This window comes from Trachypithecus francoisi, unplaced genomic scaffold (assembly GCF_009764315.1).
Source record: "Trachypithecus francoisi isolate TF-2019V2 unplaced genomic scaffold, Tfra_2.0 Lachesis_group2, whole genome shotgun sequence".
NCBI lineage: Eukaryota > Metazoa > Chordata > Mammalia > Primates > Cercopithecidae > Trachypithecus > Trachypithecus francoisi.
In genome coordinates this window covers 114,397,904-114,410,349 of record NW_022681465.1, presented here as the reverse complement: position 1 = coordinate 114,410,349, position 12,446 = coordinate 114,397,904, and the positions used below count along the sequence as shown (strand labels likewise).

Sequence of the window (12,446 nt, the reverse complement as noted above, 5' to 3'; positions counted from 1 at the left end):
CAGTGGTGAGAGCTTAGGGCTTTCTAGATCTTTCCTGAGCATGCACACAGCACTCAGCATGAGCACATCCCTGTGCATATGAATGGCCTTCTAGATTCCCAGGAATATGTCACAGCCTTTCAAAGCCCCCTGTAGCCTTCTCATAGTGACAGAAAGCAGATCAGTGGTTGCCTGGGGCCAGCAGTAGTGGGATGGGTGCACAAGGAAGTGATGAAAATGTTCTGTAACTTCACTGCGAGGGAGGTTACACAGGTACATACATTTGTCACCTCACATTGAACTTTATACTTTAAACACAGTTTATATGGAAATTATACCTCAACAAAGCTGATGTTTTTAAAGACGTAGTTTAAAAACAAAACAAAAAACATGGTCTGCAGGAGACACCTTGCTCGTGATCCTCTAAAAGACAGGTCTCCACTCAGATACCTGCAGGATAAGGACAGGGTGGGCAAGGAAAAGGAGCCAAAGACCTCCAGGTGTGTGTTAAGTGGCTTTTCCTGGGTGGGCCTTGGCGTGCTGCACTGACCCTCCTTGAAGGAGGAAATGCCTAGTCCAGTGCTGTGGGTCTGGGCCCAGGAGATGAGGCCTTAAAGCCTCTCTTGGTAAAGACTAGCTCTATGGGAAAAAATAGGACATCCTCTCTTCTGATTCTGTATCTTCTAGGGGCTACTACTGTACTTCAGGGGTACCTGACCTGGGTTGCAGTCACATGAGCTCCTGGAAAGCCAGGACAGCCCATGGGGGCCCCCATTGAACCCCATTTACTACTGCTGAGGACTGTGCGCCCTAAGGGGTTTGGGGCCTGTGCTCTTGCCACTGGCCTTGGAACGTGTGGCAGTTCTGCCTCACCCTCACTCTGGGGCATGGCCCACTCTGCTGGGGCATCTGACATGTTCTTTGTCCCTGGCTCAGTTTGGGGGCAGCCCAGTGTCCTGCGCTGTGGGGCTGGCCGTCCTGAATGTCTTGGAGAAGGAGCAGCTCCAGGCTCATGCCACCAGTGTGGGCAGCTTCCTGATGGAGCTCCTCAGGCAGCAAAAAATCAAACATCCCATCGTCGGGGATGTCAGGTGAGGCTCTGGGGGCAGCAGTCACCACCGACCTGCCAGGGCCCAGTGTGGTACCATTTTCTTCACCTCCTAACAACCTGGGATGGTGGGGTTATGTCTGCTCTCAAGAGGAACTGACACTGAGAGGTGCTATTGCCCAAAAGGGCGCTCCCGGGGAGGAGAAAGCCAGGATATGACCTGACCCCTAGCTATCCCGAAGCCTCTCTCCTCTGTCCACACCAAAGATCCCTCCCAGCCCAGTTATTCCCTGAAACTATTCTCACCACCTTCTGAAGGTGCCTCCTGCAATCAGCCTCCCCAGGAGGCACAGGTAGGAGCCCAGACGGGGTGAGGCGAGCACCCTGGCCCCTCAGGCATGGCCTCCTGCGATGTCATCACCTTCCCCTGCAGGGGTGTTGGGCTCTTCATTGGTGTGGATCTGATCAAAGATGAGGCCACAAGGACACCAGCAACTGAAGAGGCTGCCTACTTGGTATCAAGGTATATTCTCTTCTTGAAACAAGTTGCTTCCTAGAGTAGGAGACACCACAGGTGCCTCTTTGCAGGGCCAGAGGCCCCTAGTGGAAAGGAGGCTCATCTGTACCCCCAGCACTCTGGGCCACAGACTTGACTGAAAGAGGGCTGGGGCGGGGGGGGGGGCGCGGGGCGGGTGGTGGGCGAGGGGACAGCTGATGCTACCCGCTGAGGACAGAGGTAAGTGGTTAGCAGTTCTGTACCCGGTGCCTGACTGCAAAGGCTGCAGATGAGACACAGGCTGTTCCCACCAGAGCAGCACCTCTGCCTAGAATGCCCAAGCTAGCAGGGCACCCAGACCCAGGAACCCCCTAATGCCACCTTGGCCTGGAGAAGGGAAGCACCTTCATTCACACCAGGGAGCTGTGGCAGCAGCAGACTCAGGGTTGCCATGCCGCATGACAGGTGGTTGGGATGGACAGGACTGCTGCTCCTCAGCTGGGCTGGGGGCATCTCAGACTCAGACTCCACCAGTCCCACCGCCCTGGCTTGCTTGTCCTTTCACTGGGACCCTGAGGCCTCAGGACTTCTTCTCCTTCTAGTTTAATGATTCCCTTTTATCTCCATTTCCCAGGCCTCCCCCTTCCCCCACTGCCACCACGGAAAGCTCTTCTGGTATTTGATGTGTCCTTATTCAAAGTGTGAGACATGCATGGTATTGATGTAAATCTCTCTGTGCTGTGTTTGAACTTGGCCTTTCCTAGTCCCTGCCTTCTCTCTGCTGTCAGTCACATCCCCAGCTTACCCCCACCCCGCTCCCAGGAGTCTTCAGGGATTCAGAATGGTCGGGTGGCATGGAAGGAAACCGATCCCAAGTTCAGCCTACTCTTTTATCACTGAACTGGGGTGCTTTTCCAGTTCAGTGAGGAAATGGGTAAGTCACCTGCAGTCACCCTGCTAGGTGGCAAGAGCTCAATCTGGCCGCAGGGCCGTCTAACTCCAAAGTCCAAGCCCTGTCCTTTCTGGCATGGCCATGGTCAGTGCCAGAAAGACTGGGAAAGGAAAATGAAACCAGAAGGTAGACTCCCAACCCCCAAGAAATAAAAATAACAAGGTTTACAAAAGAATGGGAACCAGGATCAAAGAATATAAGCACAACCATGCAGACCCCTCATCTCAGAGATGAAGTTAGACTGTGGACTAAAAGTGATTATTAGCTACAAACGATGCTAAGATAAAGCCATCTTCCTAAGAGGTGGAAATTTTCAACTGGAATTTTAAGATAACCCGGAGGACAGGCCAGGGAGATTCCTGAAGCTCGTGAGGGACACCTGGGGCCCATTACACCAACTGCAACGTTGGACATTCTCTATATAAGAAAACAATGTACATCATGTCAACCACACAGAAAACCAGAGAATGCAGGGACTCTTGTTGCAGTCTGCTGTTTCCCTGTGGCCATTCATTCTTGGCTTGGACTATGGCTCCAGGGATTAGGTGAGGCAAGGCGCCTGTTCTGGGGGGCAGCAGGCTCAGGACCAGGTGCAGTGCACCCCAAGCAGGGGCTGCTGTGGGCCAGATGCACAGGACTTTGGTAGGGGTGACCAGTAGTGTCCTGGCAGGAACTGGCCCATGGAAGGCTCTGAAGGCAGTGTGGCTGGAGCACTGGACGGGAGGCCAAGGCCAGGCTGAGGAAGGCCTTGAAGGCCACGTGAAGGGGTGTCCTGTCCTCACAGGCTGAAGGAGAACTATGTTTTGCTGAGCACTGATGGCCCTGGGAGGAACATTCTGAAGTTTAAACCCCCAATGTGCTTCAGCCTGGACAATGCACGGCAAGTGGTGGCAAAGCTGGATGCCATTCTGACTGGTAAGCTTGAAGCCTGAGCTTGGCCATGTCTCTAGAACCCAGCCTGAAGCCAGCAACTAGAACCTCCTAGCAGGGAACAGGGAGGGGACAAGAGTCCAAGAGCAGAGGCACGTGTCCTCTGGACAGTGCAGGGAGCAACAGAGAGGGTCTTTCATGCCCAGTCTGCTCCTATTCCTGCCTGTGCCTAAGAGAGCTTCCTGGGCTGTCAGCAGGTTGGAGCTGAGCCACCACCCGGCCTGCCTCGGCAGGCATCAGATGTACGCAGGACAAATCGGTGGGCCTGAGAAACAGGCCCTGAGAACTACAGTGGGCGTTGAGACCCCATTACCGCCAGCCTAGAATGTAGAGATGGCAGTCATTTCATTCTGTACAAGGCAGGTCACATGAGGCTGCTGGGTGGCTGAAAGATTTGTACCAGAGACTGGACGCAAAATGAAATTCTACCCCACATTCCCCATCACCTAGGATGGTCGTGGTCAACCCAGGGTCCCCCCTAAATCCACTTACAAGGAAATCTCATGGCTGTGTTGCCATTTATAGCTCAGTGAGACCCCACATAGGCAAAAGCTGCATCTCAGTAGAGATCAGAGCTGTCAGCCAAGCAACCTGTGCCCTCCTACCTCTGGGTGATCACTGCTACCCACAGGCATGCCTAATCCCGGGGCTCTGGAGCTGGGGGCGGAGGCCTATCCCTGCTGGACACAAATTGGAAGCGGTAGGGATCTGATGAAAAGGAGTGTTTGTGGGGAGCAAAGGCTGGCCACAGAACAGGCTTAGGGATCCTGGACAGAGACTAGAAATCTCAGAGGAACTGAGGGCTGGCTTTGTGCTTTTCAGGAAACTGCTGCCACGCCTTTGGAGAATGGGACATGGGTGTGGATAGCCAGAGGGCCCAATCTCTAAACTGTCCTCCAGTTTGGACACTGAAGTCACAGGGCATCTTCAGCAGAGAAATGTGACTGAGTCGGCGTGGCTTTGTGGTCTTTTTCAGACATGGAAGAGAAGGTGCGAAGTTGCGAGACGCTGAGGCTCCAGCTCTAAGCTAGCCCTGCTCTGCCTAAGTGTACTCCAGGTGAGTGGGCCTTGCTTCTTGCTCTTGGGAGATGCAAAGCGGGTTCCTTACCATCAGCAGCAAGCAGCCTCGGAAAACTGAGCTTTTTTTTTTCTTAAGACATTTTTTGTTCTGGTTAATGCTCCTCCCAAAGGTTAGTTTCTTCAACACTGGAAAATCTCCAATGCTTAGCTTGCACTTGAGGGCAGAACAGCTATGTCCCCCCTTGAAACCTATGAGGTTGTATCCATGTGGAACCCCAACCCACCCTTGCCTCTTGTAACCACCTAGTCGTATGCCCCAAATGCCAGACCTGGAGTTGGAGTTGGGCTCCAATCCAGTCAGTAAACATACCCTGCCAGAGCAGGCTTTTCTTAACCAGCCAGGAGGGGCACTATTGTGCCCCAATTCAGCTGGCCCTGGCACTGCCCTAGTGTGTAAAGAATCGATTTTCATTCATCAATCAGCCAAGAAGGTTGGTGTTCTAAGGTGTCTGTCCCAGGAGGGGACATGCCTGCTGGGGATGTGAGCCCTCACTGCCCCATCCTCACTCCCCGTAGACCTCTTACTCCTTTCTTTAAAGAGGGCTCAGTCCTAAGCAGGGCAGTCCTTAAAGGACACCCCCACAACTGGGCCTGCTGCAGGAGGAAGCCCAAAGTTCAGGGCACCTGGCACTCCCTACCCTGAGCAAGAGGTCTCACACAGCATATCCCACACTCACCCAGGGTTGGGGGTTTTTAAATTTTATTTCAAAAGCTTGGATAGCTTCAATATCCAGGTTGTGGCAAAATCAGGACACGTGTAAAATACCTTACAATACATTAGATTCCCAAAAGGTACCAAAAAGTACAGTAAAATTAACACTTCCATTACAGGAAATGTATGACACAAATAATATAAAATTAAAAGGTGAAAAAAAGGTGACACTGGTTTCCTAAGATACAATTTACTCTTTACAACCAGGGTCCACAGGTCCAGGCTGCAGAGCAGCAGCAGGAAGCAGAGCCTCCCACCTGGTTCTGGGGGACCTGATAATAAAAATCAGCCCATATTGGCGCTCTGGCCTCTCAGACACCACACGCTGCCTAAACAACTAGAGCTCTGGAAATAGTAATCAGGAGAGTGATTTCCATGGGGGAAATTTTAAATGTTTGCCAAGTTAAATTTGGTAGATAATTGTGTTCACTCCATATCCAAACAAAGCATGTGTGCGGTCAGTTGGTCGCTCCTGCTGCCGCCTCAGTATGGCTTGTAGTTATTCTGATGGCCACCACGTCGCTGGCTCTTGCCGTAGTTTGTACTACCCTGACCTAGGGATGAGAACAACCATAGCAGCTACTATTTACAAGCATTTGCCTTGTGCCACGCGCTTGATAAGCATCTTCGCAGGATCCTCACCAGCCCTGTGACAGCAGAGATTGCCTTCCTCATGTTACTAAGACCCCGAAGTCTAAGGCTCAAAACTGAGTAGCTCCCATGGCCGGGCCAGGCCTGTCTGACTCCAAAGCCCCTGCTGCCAGTGGCTCCTGCACTGTCTGTCTTGCCTCCCCTGGGGATGGGTGAGCGGATGGGGCCTCCCTCTCTCCTACTTACTGTAGTCGTAGCCGGGGCCGTAGCCGTAATAGCCATAGGGCGAGTAGTCGTAGCCGCCATAGCCAGGCCCGTAGCCCTGCTGGTAGCCGTAGCCCTGGTTCCAGTAGTTGCCGTAGCCCTGATTCCAACTCTGACTCTGACCTGTGGGGGGAGCAGGGCACAGGGGCCCGTGGACCATTTAGCATACGCAGGAGCTAGGATGGAGGAAATCCTGCCCTTTGGGTGGCAGGGTTACTATGGCAACTCGGGCAGAAGCCAAGGGGCTGCTGTTCTGGTGTACAGGGCCCTGGGCCCAACCCTGCATCTGAGAGACCCAAGCAGAGGACCAGAGACCAGGACGCTAGCTTTACTTGGGGCAAACAAGGCAGCTCACTCACTCACTCACTCTCTGATCACTCCCACTCTCCTTGGCAGCTTGGCCTTTAAAAAGATGCAGTTCAGGCTTTGGAGTCAGAGGGGCCTGGGATGGAAGGGGATAAATGCCTGGCACAGCTCTGCCCTACCCACCCTTCTGCCTACCTGCTCACAGGTGTACCAGACTCAGGACATCCACAAAGCCAAGACACCCATCATGTCGTCCCCTCCCCCAGAGTATAACACAAATGCTCTCTCTGCCCTGGGCACCCAAGCCATTCCAAGGGGCAGCAGCAGGCAGCAACAGCCTCAAGCACACAGCCCTGACCCAGAGCCACTCCTATTCCTGCTCGTCCCCCACCTCACCCACTGCCCACCCCTGCTGCACAGCACCAGAGGGAGCCCCAAAACAGGTTTGGAAGGCTCCATGTAGGCAGGGAAACAGGACCCATCTTCATCCAGGTTCCACTCACCTCCACCGCCACCTCCACTGCCTCGGTTTCCTCGGTTGCGGTTTCCACGGCCCCCAGAGCCATACTGCTGCTGCTGATAGACTTCTTTGGGCTGGGCCACCTTGATCTCACACTGAAAGCCAAGAGGACAAACTCAGGGCAGTGACTGCACTAAGATCTTCACTGCAACAAACATCAGATGGTGGATCAGGTCCATTTGCTCAAAAACAAAAAATGCTAGTGTGGGAGGTCACCTTTGAGCTAAACAAAGCTCATGGAATCCCAACTAAAACCACGGGCCTTCCAGCAGAGAACCCTTCCCACAGAATGCACTGGAGATGGGCATCTCAGTCCCAGGGCAACTCCATGTCTAATGGAGGCAGGCAACTGGGCCAACTGCAGCCCAGGGGAGCAGAGGACAGGCTGGGAGCAGGCATCACACCTCGGTCCTACTGGGCTAGAGGGTCAGACAAGACTTCTCAGATGAAGGACCTTAGACAATAAAGTTTTAACATCTTTTTCTCTTTACAGAAGAAACTCATCTCATTCAAATACATGCTATTGAGAAGGCGACCCTGACCTCCCTCTTACAGATAAAGTCAGCTTTCAGAGGATCAGGGTGGGGGGCCTGCCTGAGGCCATAATGCTACCCACCCCCTCCTCCTAACCACTGGTCTGTTGGGATGACCCAGATGTCTGCATCCCCTCAAGTCAGTCAATTTTCTTTTTGTCCACTGAGGGTGGGATGGGGTAGGCTGGGGTACTTTCAATGCTCCTGCTTAAGTAAGTTAGACCAGACCAGTGTATTTCTAAAGAAAATCCTGACACGCACCCCCATTAAAAATAGTACATTTTACAGTGTCCCCATACAGTCATACTTTTAATCGGCAAAATAATGCAATCTGATATATTCTATCTTACTGAATTAAAAATACTGAATACAACCAACTAAATACACTTACTCCTAAGACTCACCACCAGTAGTTTCACTTAAACTTTGCCTTAGAGGCTCTTCCCACCCCATTTCCCATTATGGCACATAGAGAAAAAGGCCTCTTTATCACTGTCCAATGGAGTAATAACCAATGCGTCCCTTAACTGCCTCAAAGACTATCACTTTATAGAAAATTTAAGACTATCCTAATCCAATCTTCTCAAACTCCCAGCCAGGACAGAGACTTCCAGGAGCTCCACCTGTTCTACCTTATCTGGCTGCCAACTCCTGCTCAGAAACAGGGCCTGCCACACCCTGCCACTGCAGGCCGCACCCACAACTCCCAACTGCCAACTTGAAGCCTGAACTACCCTTTCCCTGACCAGAGTTCAGGAGGGAGGAAGAGCTACACGTCTCTGCACATGATTACACTCATTTGAAAGCACAACTGACCCTGGATTTAAGCTGGCCAGGACCCTGGGAGATATTGGAAGGATTTTTGCCTGGATATAGGGTTGACTTAAAAGAGGTGCCCAGAAGACCAAGTGAGGCAGTTCACGCCTGTAATCCCAACAGTTTACAAGCCTGAGGCTTGAGCTCAGACAACATAGTGAGACCAGGCTTTAAAAAAATTTTTTTTAAATTTTTAAGCCTGATGGCTTGAGCTCAGACAACATAGTGAGACCAGGCTTTAAAAATAAATAAATAAATAAAATAAAATATGGGGCCGGGCGCAGTGGCTCAAGCCTGTAATCCCAGCACTTTGGGAGGCCGAGACAGGCAGATCACGAGGTCAGGAGATGCAGACCATCCTGGCTAACACGGTGAAACCCCGTCTCTACTAAAAAATACAAAAAAACTAGCCGGACGAGGTGGTGGGCGCCTGTAGTCCCAGCTACTTGGGAGGCTGAGGCAGGAGAATGGCGTGAACCCGGGAGGCAGAGCTTGCAGTGAGCTGAGATCCGGCCACTGCACTCCAGCCCGGGCGACAGAGCAAGACTCTGTCTCAAAAAGAAAAAAATACAATACCGGGCGCGGTGCCTCACGCCTGTAATCCCAGCATTTTGGGAGACGAAGATCACAAGGTCAGGAGATTGAGACCATCCTGGCTAACACAGTGAAACCCAGTCTCTACTAAAAATACAAAAAAGTTAGCTGGTCATGGTGGTGGGCACCTGTAGTCCCAGCTACTTGGGAAGCTGAGGCAGGAGAATGGCATGAACCCGGGGGGTGGAGCTTGCAGTGAGCTGAGATCGTGCCACTGCACTCCAGCCTGGGCGACTGAGCGAGACTCCGTCTCAAAAAAAAAAAGAAAATATGAGCCAGGCATGGTGGTGCATGCCTGTGGTCCCAGCTACTTGAGAGACTGAAAATGGAAGATCCCTTGCGCCCAGGTCAAGGTTGCAGTGAGCCATGATAGTGTTACCGCACCCCAGCCTGAACAAAGCAAGAAGACCCTGTGTCAAAGCAAAAAAAAAAAAGCCCAAAGCGCCAAAGCGGATGGAAGTGGACAAAGATTTGGTTGTAGAAGGAGGTAGAAAGGCTCTGGAGCAAGAAAAACCTCACCACAGAGGAAAATCAGTGAGTTGCAGAAGTTCTAGGATCTTCTGAGACCTTAACTGCAGGCTTCATACACCCTGGACTCAAAAATCTAGAACACTGTCACCTCTAGCTTTAAATGACGAACTAAAGAGGCTACTCAACCTGCTCTATTCAGAGGCCACCTTCTCCTGCCTCCCTCACATCCTGTGTTTGTTTACTGGCAGCCCTCCCAGCCTGGAAGTCTTTGAAGGATCAGAACACTGCCCCAACGAGGGCAGCATATGCTTCAGAGAAATAGGAAGGTCTAACCAACCTGGAGAGCTCCTGCACAGTGGCCCAACCCCTAACCCCCACCCCTCTAAGGGTCAGCTCTCCAGCAGCACAGGAGGCCAAGCAGAGTTGGGGACACCTTACCTTGCTTCCACTGATAGTATGGAACTTTTTCTCCAGAACCTTCTTCACAGGTTCTTCTTCTTTAAAGGTGATAAACACAAAACCTCGTCTTTTGTTCAACTTTGGATCCATTGGAAGTTCAATGGCCTCAATCTGCAAAAAGCATAGGCAAACTCAGGCTCAATACCTCTCTACCCCAGAGCGTATAGGGGACTCACAGGAGAAAAGACCCCACTGAGGGTGGAAAATAAGCCCTGCCTGGGAGGGTCTACTCAGCCACCGATACCAAGGACCAGAAAGAAGGCAGCCTTAGGGCAGCTGATGGGCTACTCCCAGGGCCACACTCACCTCCCCAAACTCGCCAAAGTACTCCCTGATCTTTTCCTCGGTGGCTTCAGGATTCAGACCCCCAACGAAGATTTTCTTCACCGGGTCCTTCTTCATAGCCATGGCCTTTTTAGGGTCAATGACACGGCCATCCAGCCTGTGCTCCTTCTGGTCTAGGACCTGTTCCAACAGAAAGGGGTCAGGCTGACTCAGCAGCATGAGCCAGACAAGGCCCTTCTCTCTAAGCCATGAAGACACCAGCACAGATACAAAAATGTGTTTCACCCCCTCTAAATTCTACCCCAGCTTAACTTCCCAACCCAATTTTCTTCAAACCTCAAGTACAGCTGGTTTACCTCGACACCTAGAAAGCAGTCCTCACCCTTAAGCCTTTGATCACGCTCTTTCTGCCCAAGCAGTCCCAGCGTGAGGCCCATCTCCAGAAGCACAGCAGGGACTCAGCACAGGCTGAAGATGGGCTGCAGCGGTGAAATTCTCGCTCCACTCCCTACTAGCTGTGACCTCTTCTACTTAAATGTCTGAGCCTCAGGGTTTTGGTTTTTGTCCTGTAAAATGGGGCTAACAACCTATCATAGCAATCTTGGACTCTCTTGTAATCCTCCCAGATGTTTAGCACAGTGCCCAGAATAGGCACATAAAAGGTAATGAATGTCAACTATAATCTTCCCGAACCACTCCAGCACATACTCTTCACTCCCAGCTTAATTTGTATTTTCATCCCCTCAAAAACCGGAACATAACCTAGCTTTGCCCAAAGCACTCAACCACATGCAGAACACACAAACTAGTCATGCTGTAAGAAAGGTGTCCTCTTAGAATTCAAATCGTTTCCACTGAGACTGCTGAAATCCAGCACCCAGCTTACCTTCTCCACACTGGCTGCATCTTTGAACAGGATAAACCCAAACCCTCTTGACCGTCCAGTGTTGGGATCCATTTTTATTGTACAGTCAACGACCTCTCCAAATTTAGTAAAATAGTCTTTTAAATCTTTTTTGCTAGTATCCCAGCTCAGGCCACCAACGAACATTTTTCTGAAATGGTAGGGTGAGACACATGGCAACAAGTCTTATAAGCAAGCTGTGATTTTGGAAAGGACTGGCCCTGGCAAAGCTCTCACAAAGTCTACAGCTACCCTTAGAGTCTGCAAGGTGCACCTTAGAAGGATGTTAAATCTCCACTACCCTCCAAGTTCAATTCAACCAGGACCCTAACGAAGCTTAACAAGGCTCTGCAGCCCCAGGCTGTGAGAAGCAAATAAAGGACACCTCACCAGGGACATGGGCCCTAACTACTCACAACTGGAAATTCATTTGTTATCTACAACCATGTAACAAAGGGCCAGCGTCTTCACCACCTCCTGAGAACTCGATTCAAGGAACTCGATGCTTCCGGGGGCCAAGCCCGCCCAGGGTTCAGACCGTGACTCCGCCCCCGGGAAAGGCGGAGGAGGGAGGCCTGGGCCCCGGCTCGCGCCAACTCCGCCCACGCAGCCCCGACGCGGCCCGAGACGCCGCCGGGCCCGGGTCCGAGCGCTTTCCCTCTTCCGGGCCATCCGCCCGCCCCTGCGCCGGCTCTGGCCCCGGCAGCGCACAAACGGCCCCGGGGCGGCGCCAAAGTTGACCCAACAAACTCTCCTGCAAACTCCAGCGCGAGTGGCAGCGCCAGGCCCGCCCGCGAACGCAGCGGCGACAGTCCGCGGGCCGCACCGGCCCCGACCCGGGCCAGGCCGCCGCCCCTCCCCCCGCCTCGTGGCGCCAACAAAAGGCGGCTCCGGAACAAAGGCGGCGCCCCCGTCCGCCCGCGCCCGCACCTACCCCGCGTCCTCCTCGTTCTTGCTGGCGTTTATCTGGTCGCCCTCGGCACCGTTCTGATTCCCGCTCGGGGGCGCCGCGGTCGCGCCTCCAGTCCCCGCCGTGGCGCCCGTGCCAGCCCCGGCCGGGGACTCGCCTTCAGGGGCGGCCTCATGTCCGTTCTCTGTGGCGCCCGTCGTCTCCATGGGCTGCTCCTCGCCCGCTTCCGACATGCTAGGCCGAGGCGCGGCGGCTCCTGCAACCAGCGGCGACAGCGCGTCAGGCCGGCGCGGCTCCCGCCAGAGCTCCCGCCCGCCGGCCGCCGCTCACCTCGCCGCCGATGACGCCGCGGGGCCCGCTTGTCCCCACCAGCCGGGGAAGGCGCCGCGGGCTCGGCCGCACTCAAGCTCGCGCTGCTGAGGCCTCGCCCCAGTCAGCCCACGGAGCTGCTCCAACTGTGTCTCCTCCTCCTTGGCCGCCGCCGCAGGAGAACAAACCAACACAACCAAGCTTCCTCCCGCGCGGTGCCGCCGCCTGACAATGCCGACTCGTGGCGCCCTTTATAATGCCGGAGCCGGGGACCACGTCGCAACAAA

General features: G+C 53.3%; 2 protein-coding genes across 14 annotated transcripts in view; one reads left to right on the top strand and one right to left on the bottom strand.

The window, feature by feature from the left end:
* PHYKPL (5-phosphohydroxy-L-lysine phospho-lyase) overlaps positions 1-8,406 on the top strand; it is a 27,039-nt gene extending 18,633 nt beyond the window's left edge. Inside the window, exons 9-14 of one of the 10 annotated variants that reach the window (XR_004429911.1) lie at positions 916-1,070; positions 1,461-1,550; positions 3,260-3,390; positions 4,382-4,462; positions 7,372-7,550; positions 8,007-8,406. Coding sequence is in view for 7 of the 10 variants with exons in the window: in XM_033180199.1 (XP_033036090.1) it covers positions 916-1,070; positions 1,461-1,550; positions 3,260-3,390; positions 4,382-4,431 (426 nt within the window). In the remaining 3 variants the exon portion in view is untranslated. Of the gene's footprint in view, positions 1-915; positions 1,071-1,460; positions 1,551-2,311; positions 3,498-4,381; positions 5,337-7,371; positions 7,790-8,006 lie in introns of those variants that run through there. The other 9 variants (XM_033180199.1, XM_033180198.1, XM_033180201.1 and 6 more) reach the window with 9 other exon arrangements.
* Positions 5,151-12,446, bottom strand: HNRNPAB (heterogeneous nuclear ribonucleoprotein A/B). Of its 4 annotated transcripts, none has more exons than XM_033180204.1 (8): positions 12,181-12,446; positions 11,875-12,106; positions 10,923-11,091; positions 10,058-10,216; positions 9,731-9,862; positions 6,859-6,973; positions 6,035-6,178; positions 5,151-5,751 (listed from the first exon to the last, which is right to left on the bottom strand). In XM_033180204.1, the coding sequence occupies exons 2-8, from the start codon at positions 12,081-12,083 to the stop codon at positions 5,681-5,683; spliced, it is 999 nt and encodes a 332-aa protein (XP_033036095.1). In that variant the 5' UTR covers positions 12,084-12,106; positions 12,181-12,446; the 3' UTR covers positions 5,151-5,680. The 4 variants fall into 4 exon arrangements, with proteins under 4 accessions (XP_033036095.1, XP_033036096.1, XP_033036097.1 ...); XM_033180205.1 differs by having other exon boundaries at positions 6,035-6,175; positions 6,862-6,973; XM_033180206.1 differs by lacking the exon at positions 6,035-6,178 and having other exon boundaries at positions 5,151-5,754.

What these genes read in the sequence shown, in the direction of transcription:
- HNRNPAB (XM_033180204.1), bottom strand. Translation starts at nt 12,083, where the DNA reads ATGTCGGAAGCGGGCGAGGAGCAGCCCATGGAGACGACGGGCGCCACA. An exon ending in ATGCAGCCAGTGTGGAGAAG is followed by an intron (nt 10,217 to 10,922) that starts GTAAGCTGGGTG and finishes CTGTTGGAACAG; the next exon opens with GTCCTAGACCAGAAGGAGCA. An exon ending in CGGCCCCGGCTACGACTACA is followed by an intron (nt 5,752 to 6,034) that starts GTAAGTAGGAGA and finishes TCTCATCCCTAG; the next exon opens with GTCAGGGTAGTACAAACTAC.